Genomic DNA, 13,744 nt, shown 5'->3' with positions numbered 1-13,744 from the left:
AGGCTGATAACAGCCAGCCTTTGCTACCTGTCCACATCTAAACCCAGGCTGCCCTCTAGCGATCACCACCACTCAGATTTTAACCTACACTGCCATGTTAGCGCTAATTAGCAACAACGCCTCGACTTCTGCAAGGAAGAATTCAGCTGGAATTACAGCTCTGTGTTCTTAGATACACAGCTGCAACTTCACACGATTACTGTCCAAGCTGCTCAAATAAGGGGTGTGTGTGTATTGGTGTGCCAGCATCCTTTTGTCAGCCATCAGCTGGACACTGGACGCTCAACATCCCAAGCGTAGCTGGAAGAAGTCACAGCATCTCTCCCTTCTCCTGGAGGCAATTCACACACCACCCTTTCTTGGAAGGTACAGCTGCGATTGGTCTTTGCTTGTAGGTCCAAAAAGTAATTCAGATGACACCAGTGTCACCAAGTGAATGATTCCAGACCGTTTTCCACCAGCGAGGTGACTATTAACTGGGTCGGATATTGAATATTTTCATCCTTCACTGCACAAATGCAGTTCTTCTGACTGCACAGGAAGAATTACTTGCAAGTCATGAGGGAAGAATTCCCGTCTGCAACACCAGGGGGCCCGGGTTCGAATCCCCCCTGTGGAGCAGGGGGTAGAAGTGCCGCTCTGCTACACAGAGGGCTCGAATCCCGGGAGTTGGACTCGATGATCTCTAAGGTCCCTTCCAACTCGCACAATACTATGATACTATGATACTATGATACTATGAAGAGGAAGCATAACGAGAAGCACGGAAAAAATCTATTTATACCAAGTGTCACCTTAAGCTGGTGAAGAGTAAACTTGGGTGCTCAAAACATCACAGAACCACAGAATCATTAAAGCTGGAAAAGACAGTTCAGTCCAACTGCAAACCCACTCCCTCCATGCCCACTGAGCACATCCCTCAGTGCCACATCTCCACGATCCCTGAACACCTCCCGGGATGGTGACCCCAGCACCTCCCTGGGCAGCCTGTTCTAATGCTTCCCCACCACTCTTTTGAAGGAGAGATGTTTCCTAAGATTCAACCTGAATTTCCCTACGTGCAACTTGAGGCCAACGCTTCTCATCCTTCTCACTGTTATCTGGGACAAGAGGCCAACCCCCACCTTGCTACAACCTCCTTTCAGGAGCAGTTGTAGAGAGTGATGAGGTCTCCCTTGAGCCTCCTCTGCTCCAGAGAAAACAATCCCAGCTCCCTCAGCTGCTCTCCATCACATTTGTGCTCCAAGCAAGATGTCAACGTGTGATCTTTATTAACATAAACTCCTCTAGGCACCTTCACCTCTCCCTACTGCACATTCTGTTTCCAAAGCAGAACTGCACTCTACACTATAGAAACATCTTGTTATAACTGTTCTTCTTTCAATAATTAAGCTTCCCCCATTTAGTGAACCATATGGAATAATCGAATACAATCTGGTCTTCCAGCTAGCACTCCTATAAATACTTCTGCAAGACGATGTGTTCTGTTTTTATCACCTGTAGTAAAAATGGAGCTTGCTGGACTTCTCCAAACATCAGGTTAGAAATATTCCTACAGACTGGAATCTTTCAGGCTACCGGTGAACAGGAAATCCAGCTGTGGGCCTTTCTGCTGTGAAGGGGATAATAAGTACAGGGGAAGCAATGAATACAAGCACATGGGGACATGAGCCAAATGGACAGAGGTACGGGGCAGTGCCAATCACCAAAAGGCTCCAACCACCAACTGGGGGAAAACTAGGATGCTCCAACACTGACGTCATTACTTGCATTCCATCTTCTAAGATGGGAAAATGGAAGAACAGAAGGGTTCCACTCATTTGCCTTGGTCTGGATTTCCAAGATGTGGCACTTAAGGACATGGTTTAGTGGGCTCGGTGGTGATGGGTTGGACTACACGATCTTAGAGACCTTTTCCAACTTTAATGATTCAAATATTGCAGGATAAGACAAACATTACCTCAGAAGGTACCGCTCTGGAGCATGGAATGAGAAGAATGAGGCTACAACAGACACAACCCACACTGTAGGTCTATGTTAGTAAGAGGAACCTTAGGGCAAAGACTCCGATTTCAAATACATAGAAAACCAAGAACAGTGCAAGCAGGACTCAGCCAAGTAGCTTAACCAGGGAAAATAAGCCACAAATAGAGACTGTTTATAGGAGCACAAATCAGCTACATCAAGGAATCCATACTTCTTTTTCCTGTCTGCTATTAATCGATTAAGGATAAGGGACTACTTCATTTCTAGATATGAGCTGAGTGGTGATAACATTCCCTTTTTGCGGTTATAATTTTATTACTATTTCATTTCTGGATGATAATGAATACCAGCAAGTTACACCGCTGTGAACAAGAACTAGCACTATTTTGGTTATAGCTTCTGCACACAATCACCAGCAATAAGGATGAGTCCAGCGTTTGCATTTAGAGGGACAGTTCACACTACAGTCCATGCTGCTGAGGAACAGTTCCCCCTTCCATACACTGGACTACCCTATTTTCCTCCTCTACTCAGCTTTGGTGAGGCCGCATCTAGGGTACTGTGTTCAGTTTTGGGCTCCTCACTACAAGAAAGACATTGAGGCCCTGGAACGTGTTCAGAGAAGGGCAACAAAACTGGTGAGGGGGCTGGAGCACAAGTCTTATGAGGAGCAGCTCAGGGAGCTGGGATTGTTTAGCCTGGGGAAGAGGAGGCTCAGGGGAGACCTCATTGCACTCTACAACTTCCTGAAGGGAGGTTGTGATGAGGAGGGCCTTGGCCTCTTCTGCCAGGCAACAAACAGGACCCGAGGAAATGGCCACAAGTTGTATCAGAGAAGGTTTAGATTAGACATAAGGAAAAACTTTTTCTCTCAGAGAGTGGTCAGGCACTGGAATGGCTGCCCAGGAAGGTGGTAGAATTGCCATCCCTGACAGTGTTCAAGAGGTGTCTGGATGAGGAGCTCCGAGATATGGTTTAGTGGTTTGCTGTAGCTACAGTAATGGGAAGACAGTTGGACTGGATGATCTTGTAGGTCCTTTCCAACCTTGTGATTCTATGGAAATACCTGTAAAGGAACAAAAGCCACCGAGCACTCAAACAAGAGTGCCCAGCTGAGAAACTTACCTTCAGAGTGTACACTCCCATCCGCCCTGGGACCTTATAGAAAATGCCCTCTTCCCCTCGGGAGTTTGTATGTAGCATAGCATTCAGGCAGGCAAGAGGAGAAGTCCCACTGAAAATAAAAGCACAGGATTAATTTTTGTATTCGTATGGACAGAATTAATCGTCACAACCGCTCACCCAACGACCAAGCATGCACAAAGCACAGACCCAATGGGTATTGCCATTGATATGACTTGAATCAGCCACAACGAGCAATGGTGTAACCAGCCTGATGTACCCACGCTCCAGTTCCAGGAACAAAAAGCAAACAACAAGCTCCCATGCTCAGGCCCTCCACCTCTTCTTTGCAGAACGCCAAAGCGGACGCTCATTTGTACAGCTCTGAGTGCAAGAAGTTGCATCTCTGAAACTCGGAGCAGATCTGTTGCAAGCTAACTACAGACTGCAGAGATCATCAGAATTCCCTCCCTGCTTTTCTTACATGGCAGAACTGAGTTTCACCCAGTTCCTTCAACACCTAATGACAGCTGTGGCTGAAGCAGACAGACAGCTGGGAGGCAGAACACCAACAGCTCCATGCTGAGAGCTTGTGCTCATCTCCAGACAGCTCCAACTCCAGCCAGCATCCCCAGCCCTGGACAGAAGTGTCTGCTAAGCACATTTACACTAAGCGAGAACATCATCCCACACCAAGCCCAGCCCTGAGCTCTGCTTCCATTCCCCCAGTAGTCGGAATCAGAAGCAATACTGCGCTTAAGGTTGACTTCACTACAGCCATGTAGGAGCTTCACAATCCTATTCCTCATCTCTTAAAAGCCATAGGGTTACCCTGGAAGCAACAACCCAGTACAGTTTCCTACAGCAGCTCTATATGCTTTTCAAAGGTGCTGCTTTCCAGCACAGAGCATTTCCTCTCTTTATACAAAACCCATTTCTGCATTTAACTGCATGCAAGAAGCCCACCATGTGCCTGACCTTGAGCTCATTCCTCCTAAAAACTCGCTCAGGGCAGCAGATAAGAGCTAAGTCAGGCATTTCACAAGAATCCAGGCAAAGCAGTGCTCTGGAAGCTCAACAAGGAACCAGGTTTTGGCAGGACCCAGCTTTACAAAGGCTGGAATAGTCTGTGATTGCTACTATTCAGATAACTAGTGATAGAATGAGGTGTGATGGCCTCAGGTTGCACACGGGGAGGTTCAGGTTGGATATTGGGAAACATTTCTTCTCATACAGAGCAGTGATGCAGTGGCTGCCCAGGGAGGTGGTGGGGTCACCGTCCATGGAGGTGTTTGAGACATGGAGATGCGACACTGAGTGCAATAGTGGTGATGGGTTCTATGATTCCATCATCCCATGCCTACTTAGTTCCATTGCTTAACAGCCCTACTCAGGTCTCACACCAGCAGACCCAGATCCTGCTGGGAATCCCAAACCTCCTACATGGAAAATAGACTTCTGGCACAATGGCACAGCTTAAGGCCGTTACCACTCATTCCCATTGTTGCACCACAAAACCAGCAGTTAGAAGCACTCAAAGGGAAAGATGGGTACCTGCATGTTTCAGATGTCCCATTTACAACTATGGGACTTCATCCACGCCTGTACTGCTGCCATATGGGGCTGTGGTTGGTTGGGCACCACTGACTATGAGGTCCTGGTAACGTGCAAGGTACTTCATAGGCCTCAAAGCAGGATTCAGCCTTTAGAATCATATCATTGAGTTGGAAGGGACCTTTAAAGGCCACCTAGACCAGCTCCCTGCAATGAAGGGAGACGTCCCCATAGGGGACAACTACAGCTCCATCAGGTGCTCAGAGCTCCATCCAGCCTGACTTTGGGTGTCTGCAGGAATCCATCCACCACCTCTCTGGGTAACCTGTGCCAGCTCATGAATCAAAATGACCTTTTCTTTGGTAAGAACATTTGCACACACACATTCTTGAACTCTGCATTACCAGAGTAGGCGCTGACCTGCTCGCTGTACGCCTATATGCAGTGTTTATAGTTGGCCAAAGGGGCCTTTAGAACCATTCCATCTACACTGCACTGTGTGTTAATGACCTGGAAGGTGACAAAAAGGCCCCGACAGACCCAGCTGTGTTTAAGGGTGAGGGTCTTCCCCATTTCTACCTTTCGAGCACCCCCACATTCCCTTTGAATCAGACATTCATACAAAAAGCTTTCGGTTCATTAGCAAATTAAAACAGGCTCTAAAACCCAATAGATTCAGATCAAGCGCCAGAGCAGAGAGGCGTGATAAGCAGATGCCACAGCACCAACTCTAAGCACGTTAAAACAAATCTGAGAGTCAGAAGCAGCTGATTCTATGAATAAAGCAGATTCGATGCACAGACAAAGATGCACAAAGCCATCATGCAAACCAAGGGCAAACCCAAGACTGCACAGCGATGTTAATTTGGTGAGACACTGAGCATTCTGTGCCGTCAGCCTGACACTTCCACAACCTGCAAGCAGGCTTCGTGCCTGCATTATACTCACACAGCGTACAGGGAAGGCAGGTTAGTGCAACAAGCACAGACACAAGTTACACCGCTACAACTTAGTTTCTATGCCTGCATAAGACAAGCAGGGCTCTTCAATTAGGGCTTGTGCAGCTTGAGTTAAGACAGAACAGCTTCACAACGATCAGCAGTGGTTCTTACCTTCTGGAGTTGGAGTGCAACCCAAAAAAAGGAGAGAAACACCCCTTTAAAAACTTCAGCAAAACAATTTCTAAGCATCAACACGAACCCCTCCTCCCCATCCGCCAGAAACAATTGTTATCGATTTCGTTTGAAAACATTCAGGGTAGATCTGCAGTAATAATAAGACCAGGTTATATCATCAACACGAGCAGAGAAAGGAACGTGTGCATCTGTTGAGCTTCTCAATTTATCTTCTACCAAGAAGATATCTTCTATCAAGAGATATTGGCTTTGGAGGGTTTTTCTTTGGTGGGAGTAGATTTAGCCAGAAGCTTCTTGTGCTATAAAGTCAAGGAAAGATTGATTCTGTAAATGAGTGATGATGCATTGGCATAGCACTGAAACAGCCTCACTTAAGCACAGTGTCCGTGCATAAGGTACTTGTTTGTGTGCTGCACTCCCATTAGGGCCTATGTGGAAAGGCTCAGTGTTTTCTGACCTGAAAGGAAGAACCCAGACAAAAACCCAGACAAAACCACCCTTTAAGGCTTTGGGGGCACAGAATTAAGACTTCCAAATCTTTGACATCCCCCCCCCCCAACTTCCCTTTACCACCTTTACCAAAACAACTGCTATGAACAGAGTCACACAGCAGAGCTTTTCCCTAATGCAATGAATGTGTCCAGCAGTCCCTGCTAACAGAAACGTGATCTCTCTACATAAGCATCCTCTGAAACACTATTCTTCAAATGAACATTTCTCCCTATGCCTGCTGTTGATGTCAAGTACCAACTCACCTCCATCCTTCTGCACAGATATAGGATGCTACAGCTAAGGACCTGGGTGCCCTGACTGACTAATAGTTGACCAAAGGTTGACTATGTGCCTTTGATAGCCAAAAAGGCCAACAGAACCCTGTGGTGCATTGCATAGAGCACAGCCAGCAGCGCAAGGGAGTTGCTCCTCTCCTCATGGAGAGGCCACATCTGGAGCATGGAGCCCAGTGCTGGGTTTCCCAGTTCAAGGAGGACAGGGAACTGCTGGAGCCCAGCAGAGATGGTGGGGGGCTGGAGCATCTCCTGATGGGAAGAGGATGAGAGCCCTGGGGCTGTTCAGCCTGGGGAAGAGGAGAGGGGATCTGATCATCAGTATCTGAAGGGTGAGGGTCAAGAGGATGGGGCTCTTTCTGGTAGTGCTCAGCAACAGGACAATGGGCAACAGGCACAAACTGGAACTCAAGGAGTTCTATATAAGCATGAGAAAGAATCCCTTTAACTGTGAGGGTGGCAGAGCAGCAGAGCACTGGAAGAAGCTGCCCTGAAAGGTGGTGGGGTCTCCTTCTGTGGAGATACTCAAAACCCATCTCAAAAGGAAGATGCTTTCCTGTGTGACCTGCTCTAAGGAACCTGCTTTAGCCCCTGGCCACACACAGCACCAAAGCTCCCCGAGAGCCACAGCCTTCACACTGCCCTAAACAGCTTCAGCCTGTGCTTTACAGATGGGACATCATACAAATCCCCCTTTGCTGAAGAGACATAAACACAGAATGTAACGTTCTGGTGACCTCCGGTTAAGAAATAAAAGCTGATAGTTGGTTATTTTCTCCAGAAAAAGCCAAATCTGACTTTTTTAAATGAAAGGGGAAAAAAAAAACAAACCACAAGAATTTCCTTTATCAGCATTTATTGCTCTGTCTCTGCCAATCTTCCTTTTGAGCTTCTATAGGAATGGATGGAAGAAAGCTGAAGAATCCCACACTTCAGATGAGGCTGCCTGTCAGTCTGTCTCGAGGGCACCTTCCTCCAGCAAATAACCATTTCCCATTGGAAAAGATCCCCCCAGTTCCAACTGAGAGTCCCGCATACAGTAACCCCAATGGGTCAAGTAAAACCCTGATGAATATTTCAGACTCTCAATCTTCTATCAGAACGGAAGTAATTAACAGGGAACAGCAGAGAGATGTAACTCAACCCTGATGGTCCCAAAGCACAACGTGCACAAACCCTTGTCCTTTTCCCCCGGTACACACTCAATACCATCACCTCTATACTATGTAGAGTAAATACATTTCGGCTCATTTGAAGATTGAATTCAAATAAAGCGTGGATTAAAGAATTTGTGAAGTAACTGGAAGTTTGTCAGCTGATGGTTTCAGTTATGTACAAAGCCTTCCAAGCCAGCTCAAGATTTGTGCACTGAAAGGGAGCAAAAACGAGAGCTGTCTGTACTAACATTTGGAGCATTGTGTCCCCGGCTGCACAAAGAAGCAGCAGCCCTTAACTCCAGACTTTCCATAAAGCCCAGGAAGTCTTTGACGCACCGCAATGACTCAATCTTACAGGAGGCACAGAAGCCAAAAACCACTTCACCTCCAGGGCATCAGGCTGGGAACCAGAGATTGAGCAACTGGGATGGGAGGAACTTTGGGATATCAGAGCCCAGCCTCCAGCTCAAGCCAACACCAGGGCTTTGTCCAGCCCCCTCTGAGCAGCTCTGAAAATGGAGAAGCCTCTGACCCTGCTCTAGTGGCCTATCACCTCAAGAGAGGCATTTTTCCCATCTCATGGGAACTCACATCCAGCAGTTTGAGTTCGTTGCCTCTCAGTCTAGCACTGGGCACCTCCCTTCACAGCATCTGGCTCTGTGCAGTGTGACCTACCTACAGAAACGAGCGCTCACCAGAAATACGAACCAGCAACTCCTGAAAAGCAGCTTTGGTTGGACCAGTCTACAACAGAAGCTGCTGCCACCAATGTAATAACACACTAGTCCTCCCTCTGATATGTGCACGTGAAGGTGTTCACACAACACGAATGGGTTGCCACTGGAAAAAAAGATTGGCTGACAGTTTGTATGTAAGAAGCTGTATGGTTAGCAGAGATCAGATGGCTGTACAAACCAGTGAGGCATGGTCACTATGAGCAGGTCTGGAAGCCCTCTAGGTATGTCCTTCCCATCTCATCCACTCCATTTCAGCTGCAGCAGGAAAATACAATGTAAATTAGCTTGCTGGCTTCAGCACGTTATTTTCTAGTTTCCCGGCTTCCTGCTGTCACAAGGAATCAAGTGGGAGATGCACTGCTTCAAGGTTGCTTCTGGTCTCTGCTTCAAGGACCTTTCCCATCTCAGGTATACAGGGCATTTCTCAGTCACCTGCTCAGATCAGAAGACACTGAGGAAAAGCTAAAAATGAGCTCACCAAAATGACAGTGAGAGCCCACTCTCATTTTAAGAGCAATGCACTGAAAGTTGCTCTGTTATGTGCTAATCTTCATCAAAATTTGAGCTTCCCAGTGGCTCATCAGTAAAAACGTGCTCACAAAACAAAACTTCAAGTTGCCAATGTGCTGATATTCATTAAAAGGAGACAGCAAGTAGGATACAAAGCAACTTCCTTCTTTAGCATTTAGATGACAGCCATCAAGGTTGAAGACAAATGTGCAGTAACATCTCATTTGCAGATGAATCTATAACCAAAAGCTGCTTTCAACCTTAGACTTAGATTGCCTAAAGGTCATACAGCTCTAAAGCTGGTGGCCATTTGGAGCATCCCTCTTTGGGGATCTCCCCAGCCCCCAGCTGTGGTGCTGGGCACCCTGCACTGCTCTGCGTGCCCCTGCTGGGGTAGGGGGGGTCAGAGGGACCCAAGGGTGCCTCCAGCCCCAAGCACCCTGGGATTAGCTGGGCTGCCAAACAATTGCTCATTACCAAAGGCATCATCCACCACATGCAGATTGGTCACACTCCTCATTCTGATCAGATGGCCTCCAGAAGTCCCTCCCAAACTCAGCCATTCTGAGCTGCCAGCTGTGGCTTGACACAACTGGAAATATCAAAAGCCATTTTCATGAGAGCTTGCTCAGAAAGACTTCTCTCCCCAGAGAACTTAATTAGATGTTTATATCACACACTATAACGGCCACACCTCTAAGCTCAGAGCTGAGGAACATCTAAACTGGAAACAGCAATTGCTATTTCTGTCCGCTTCCTCCATAAGAAGCCACCCAATGAACTGCTGGATGTTCTGCCATGACAAATTTGCACGTTAACACGCTGCGTCTAGAAGGTGCCTAGTGGGCTCTAAGTGTTCTTCAGCTGTAAGGTCATTTTGACAAGGTTCAGAGCTGATGAAAAGCAAAAAACAAACAACCAAAGTCATTAGGGAATGGCTCGAAGGATGCAACCTACACTTGATATCCCCAGGACTTGTGAAAACTCTGAACAACTTCAGAACCTACAGATGAAATAAGTGATGAGATCTGCTATTTGGGAGCTAAAACTATCATGGAGGAGACACCATTCCCATACCCACAGAGGACAACCTACCCACAGCTTCTGGTTTTCAACTAGCAAAAACAGGAGGGAAAGAAAACCTAGTAAGAAACCCTTATGGAAGTCTAAAATTAGAGAAGGCAACTCATTGCTACAAACATCAGACTGAGCAGCTCCAGCCCTGCTCACACAACCACCCCCTTGTCAGGAAGGGAATCACCTCCCCAAGGCTGCCTGGAGCCAAACCTGCAGAGCATCTTGCAAGGAATTTGGGAGGAGAGACATGTCAATGAGGCACAGATGATCCACCCACAGAAGGGCAGGTGAAAGCCCTGAAGCCAAGCCACGATGACACACTCCTCTCTAATCTAAACAGGACCAGAGAAAAGTAAAACTTGGCTTTTATACTTTGTTTCTTACCCCCCTAGAAGTGGTTTTAGTAGCTTTTTGGGTTTCTCCATAGAAGAAATCCAATGGATACTCAAAAGAAGCAGCTGGAGTACCATGTTGTTACTTACACTGAAATTAGACATGCTTCCTTGTTCAAATACTGACTCAATCAGCATTTGGGCAAAAGCATTACCATACATGGGCTGAGACCCACACCAGTACTGCCACAGAACCACCAGTGTAAGACATGAGAAAACAGGGCATTCATGGCTATGGAGAAAAGACCATGGAAGATACCCTCCAAAGAAGCTAACTCCTTGGGTGTTATACCAGTGACCATTTCTAACAGACCAAAAGGGGATTAAGATTCAGGGACTTTTTTTCTTCCCTCCCGCCCCCAAACAGCTACTCATGTTCAAACAAATGTTTGTTGCTGCCACCCAGCCTACGTATCCAGGTTTAGGGAGCATTCAAAGCTGTTGCTGTGTGAGTTAGGACCAATTCTGGGCATCTTCAAAGCCCTGTCTGAAAGTGCTCAGACTTGTCCCCACTATATTGCCAACAGAGATAAGGCAAGTGGGATTCATTCATAAGGATGAAGCCTAGAGTCACGTATGGTTATGGTGCTGATTCATGGAGTACTTTTTCACATGGATCTTATTTTTGCTGTGTGCAAGCAGTGACCGGTAGGAAAGGATCTCGTGGGATCTGGGTAGCCTGTCAAAATAGGCAAATAAAGGAAATCAGGATGACAGATCATGTAAGAAGTACAGATCTGCCTTCAGGATGCCTTACATCTCCAAAACTGACAGCACTGGTCCTAGGCTGACCTTTAAAATCACACAAGTAAATGGCTGGTTTGAGTACTAGAATAAAATGACGAGTATAGGTGAAATAACCAGCCAGAATCACTGAAGGTATCAGTACTGTTACTGGCAGCTCAATATGAATCAAAGCCAAAGGGAGAGGGCTGGCTGGGGCCAAACAAGTGACCACAGGACACCATTTGGACTCCCCATTCTCTCTGCCTCATTCTAGACAACCTACAGTAACTCATCACTTCTCAACCTACCTCCTATCTAGAACTGGAGATTCAGAGAAGAAGGGTGTATCTCATACAATCATAGAATGGTCTGGGTTGAAAAGAACCTCAAAGATCATCTAGTTTCAAGCCCTGTGCCATAGATAGGGTCACCAAACACTAGACCAAGACAATATATCTAATAATATAAGGAATAGATGCTGAAATAAGAAGCCTTACAGTCAAAAGTGACAGTGTTTAAGAGACTGTGGTTTACATAAATAGTTCATCACCAGAAAAAAAACCTGTATTTATTAATTGGAAATAATTTGCACTAAAAGACAACTCAAAACTTGAATGCTTTGGTAGACATGAGCAGGAGACTCTACATCCTGCCTGCAAACTTGTACCATGCTTTAGCAGCCTGAGAGTCTTGCAGCTTCTTGTTATCTCAACACAACCAAGAATGGGGAAATTGCTGTAATCTGCTCTCCAAGGTTTTGTCATCGTTTCCTGCCAGAACTTCCATAACAAAAGAAGACTAAGGATCTGGTGAGTTACATGAGCTCAACTGACAAGCTGGAGGTTGGAGACACGTGATCTTTAAGGTCGTTCCAACCCAAGCCAGCCTGTGATTTAAGCTCTACATCTCACGTAGCACGATTTTTCCTTTAATGGACTTAACATAAATAAGCATCTATCTGTCAAAAGCTATGACTTGTCACCCAAATCTAGGTACCGATGGCACTCATTGAAATGGAATCGCTGCAGAACTGGTAATGTTTTAAGTCTTAACCTAAATAAAGCTTTATTATACCATTTTAACATTTAAGAGGAAGGACTGGTATTCAAATGAGGACAGCTAAACTAGAGTTTGGCATCCGATAGCTCCTACCAGCATCTTTTGGGATTTGGGCCACTGAGGAGTCCAAGGTCTCCTGACAGCCTGCCCAAAAGCACGTTCTGAATTGCTAGAAGGGTTGATGACTGTTAAGTACCTAATGTTGGTTATCAGGAAGAATTTCTTCTTGGAAAGAATGGTGACACAGTGGCACAGCCTGCCCAGAAAGCAGTATGTCATCTCTAGAGGTATTCAAGACACATACAGACGTGGCACCGAGGGATATGGTCAGTGGGCATGGTGGGGGTAAGGGTGGGGTTTAGTGAGCTTAGAGGTCACTAAAACACCTTTCCATTATCTACAACTTGAGCAGAAGATCTTGTCATCGGCAGTATTTTTACACTTGGGCCCTTCTGTACTTCCTGCAAAGCATACATTGCTGCATTGAACTGGCAACACAGAGAAGGGGACATAATGAAGTCAAATCTAGGATGACTGTTTCCTTCCAAAATAGATGAGCTGGCATGCAGTCCTTTCTCCCTGCTTCTTCTTTACTATTAGAAGATAGATTGCAAGTGCCTGCATTAGCTGATAAACCTGTCCACCTCATGGACCATACACAAGCAAAGACTCAAGAATTAAGCTGTTGTAACAACACACAGTTCCAGATTTGACATCTGAGCTACTCTTTGTAAAGCAGATCAGGAGCATTTAAACACTCAAGAAGCTCCTTGCACGGAACAGGGAGATCTCTAAAGCTACCGCAGGCAATAGTAAAGAAAACAGCATAAGACAGTTTTCTAGATTAAGATTTGTAAGTGAAGCTTCTTTTATTTTAAATTATTATTTGCTGAAGTGCTTCAAGTTTTGTTTTGGATCATTTCCATTGAACTACAGTCACTTTTCCCTTTAAATAAAATTAAAGGGTAGTTAAGATTACCTGTGTGACTGCCACCTGAACTACCTGATCAGATCCAGTTTGCGTCATATGAGAGCTGCAGATGAGGTGTGTGCAGCTTATATCTGGAAGTTGTTATGATCCTCACCTACCTCTCTTGGTGAGAAATACCAGCAACCTATAGGATATATATATATGTATGTATGTATATGTATATATGCATTTAACATTTCAGTCCCAAAGACACACATGAGTAAAGCGTTTACAGTAAACTAAGTTGTAACCAAGATGTTAACTCGTTTTACTGCAATGGACGCTTAACTCACCTGATTTCTTTAAGTCCTTCTTTCTGGATAACTTGAAGAATTTCTTTATGGCTCATAGGTGTATTAGGATATTTCTCCAGGACCTGGTAAACAAAGTAGATTGAGAGTATGTTACTCATTTGTATTTCCATATTAGTGATCTACGACAAAGAAAACTACATTTACAGGTTTAGACCTTGAGTTAAAACCAAGGAAGAACGAATGACTTGTGCCTGGTGACCAGCTCTCCCAGAAGACTTG

At 45.7% G+C, this 13,744-nt stretch overlaps 1 protein-coding gene across 1 annotated transcript in view; it reads right to left on the bottom strand.

Moving 5' to 3' along the window:
- ASXL2 (ASXL transcriptional regulator 2) overlaps positions 1-13,744 on the bottom strand; it is a 76,322-nt gene that overhangs the window by 45,511 nt on the left and 17,067 nt on the right. Inside the window, exons 2-3 of the mRNA XM_072332391.1 lie at positions 13,505-13,587; positions 3,112-3,220 (exon numbers count right to left, since the gene is read on the bottom strand). Coding sequence (XP_072188492.1) covers positions 3,112-3,220; positions 13,505-13,587 — 192 coding nt within the window. The remainder of the gene's footprint in view (positions 1-3,111; positions 3,221-13,504; positions 13,588-13,744) is intronic.

The sequence above is a fragment of the Excalfactoria chinensis genome, chromosome 3 (assembly GCF_039878825.1).
Source record: "Excalfactoria chinensis isolate bCotChi1 chromosome 3, bCotChi1.hap2, whole genome shotgun sequence".
NCBI lineage: Eukaryota > Metazoa > Chordata > Aves > Galliformes > Phasianidae > Excalfactoria > Excalfactoria chinensis.
This window is presented reverse-complemented; position numbering and strand designations above follow the sequence as displayed.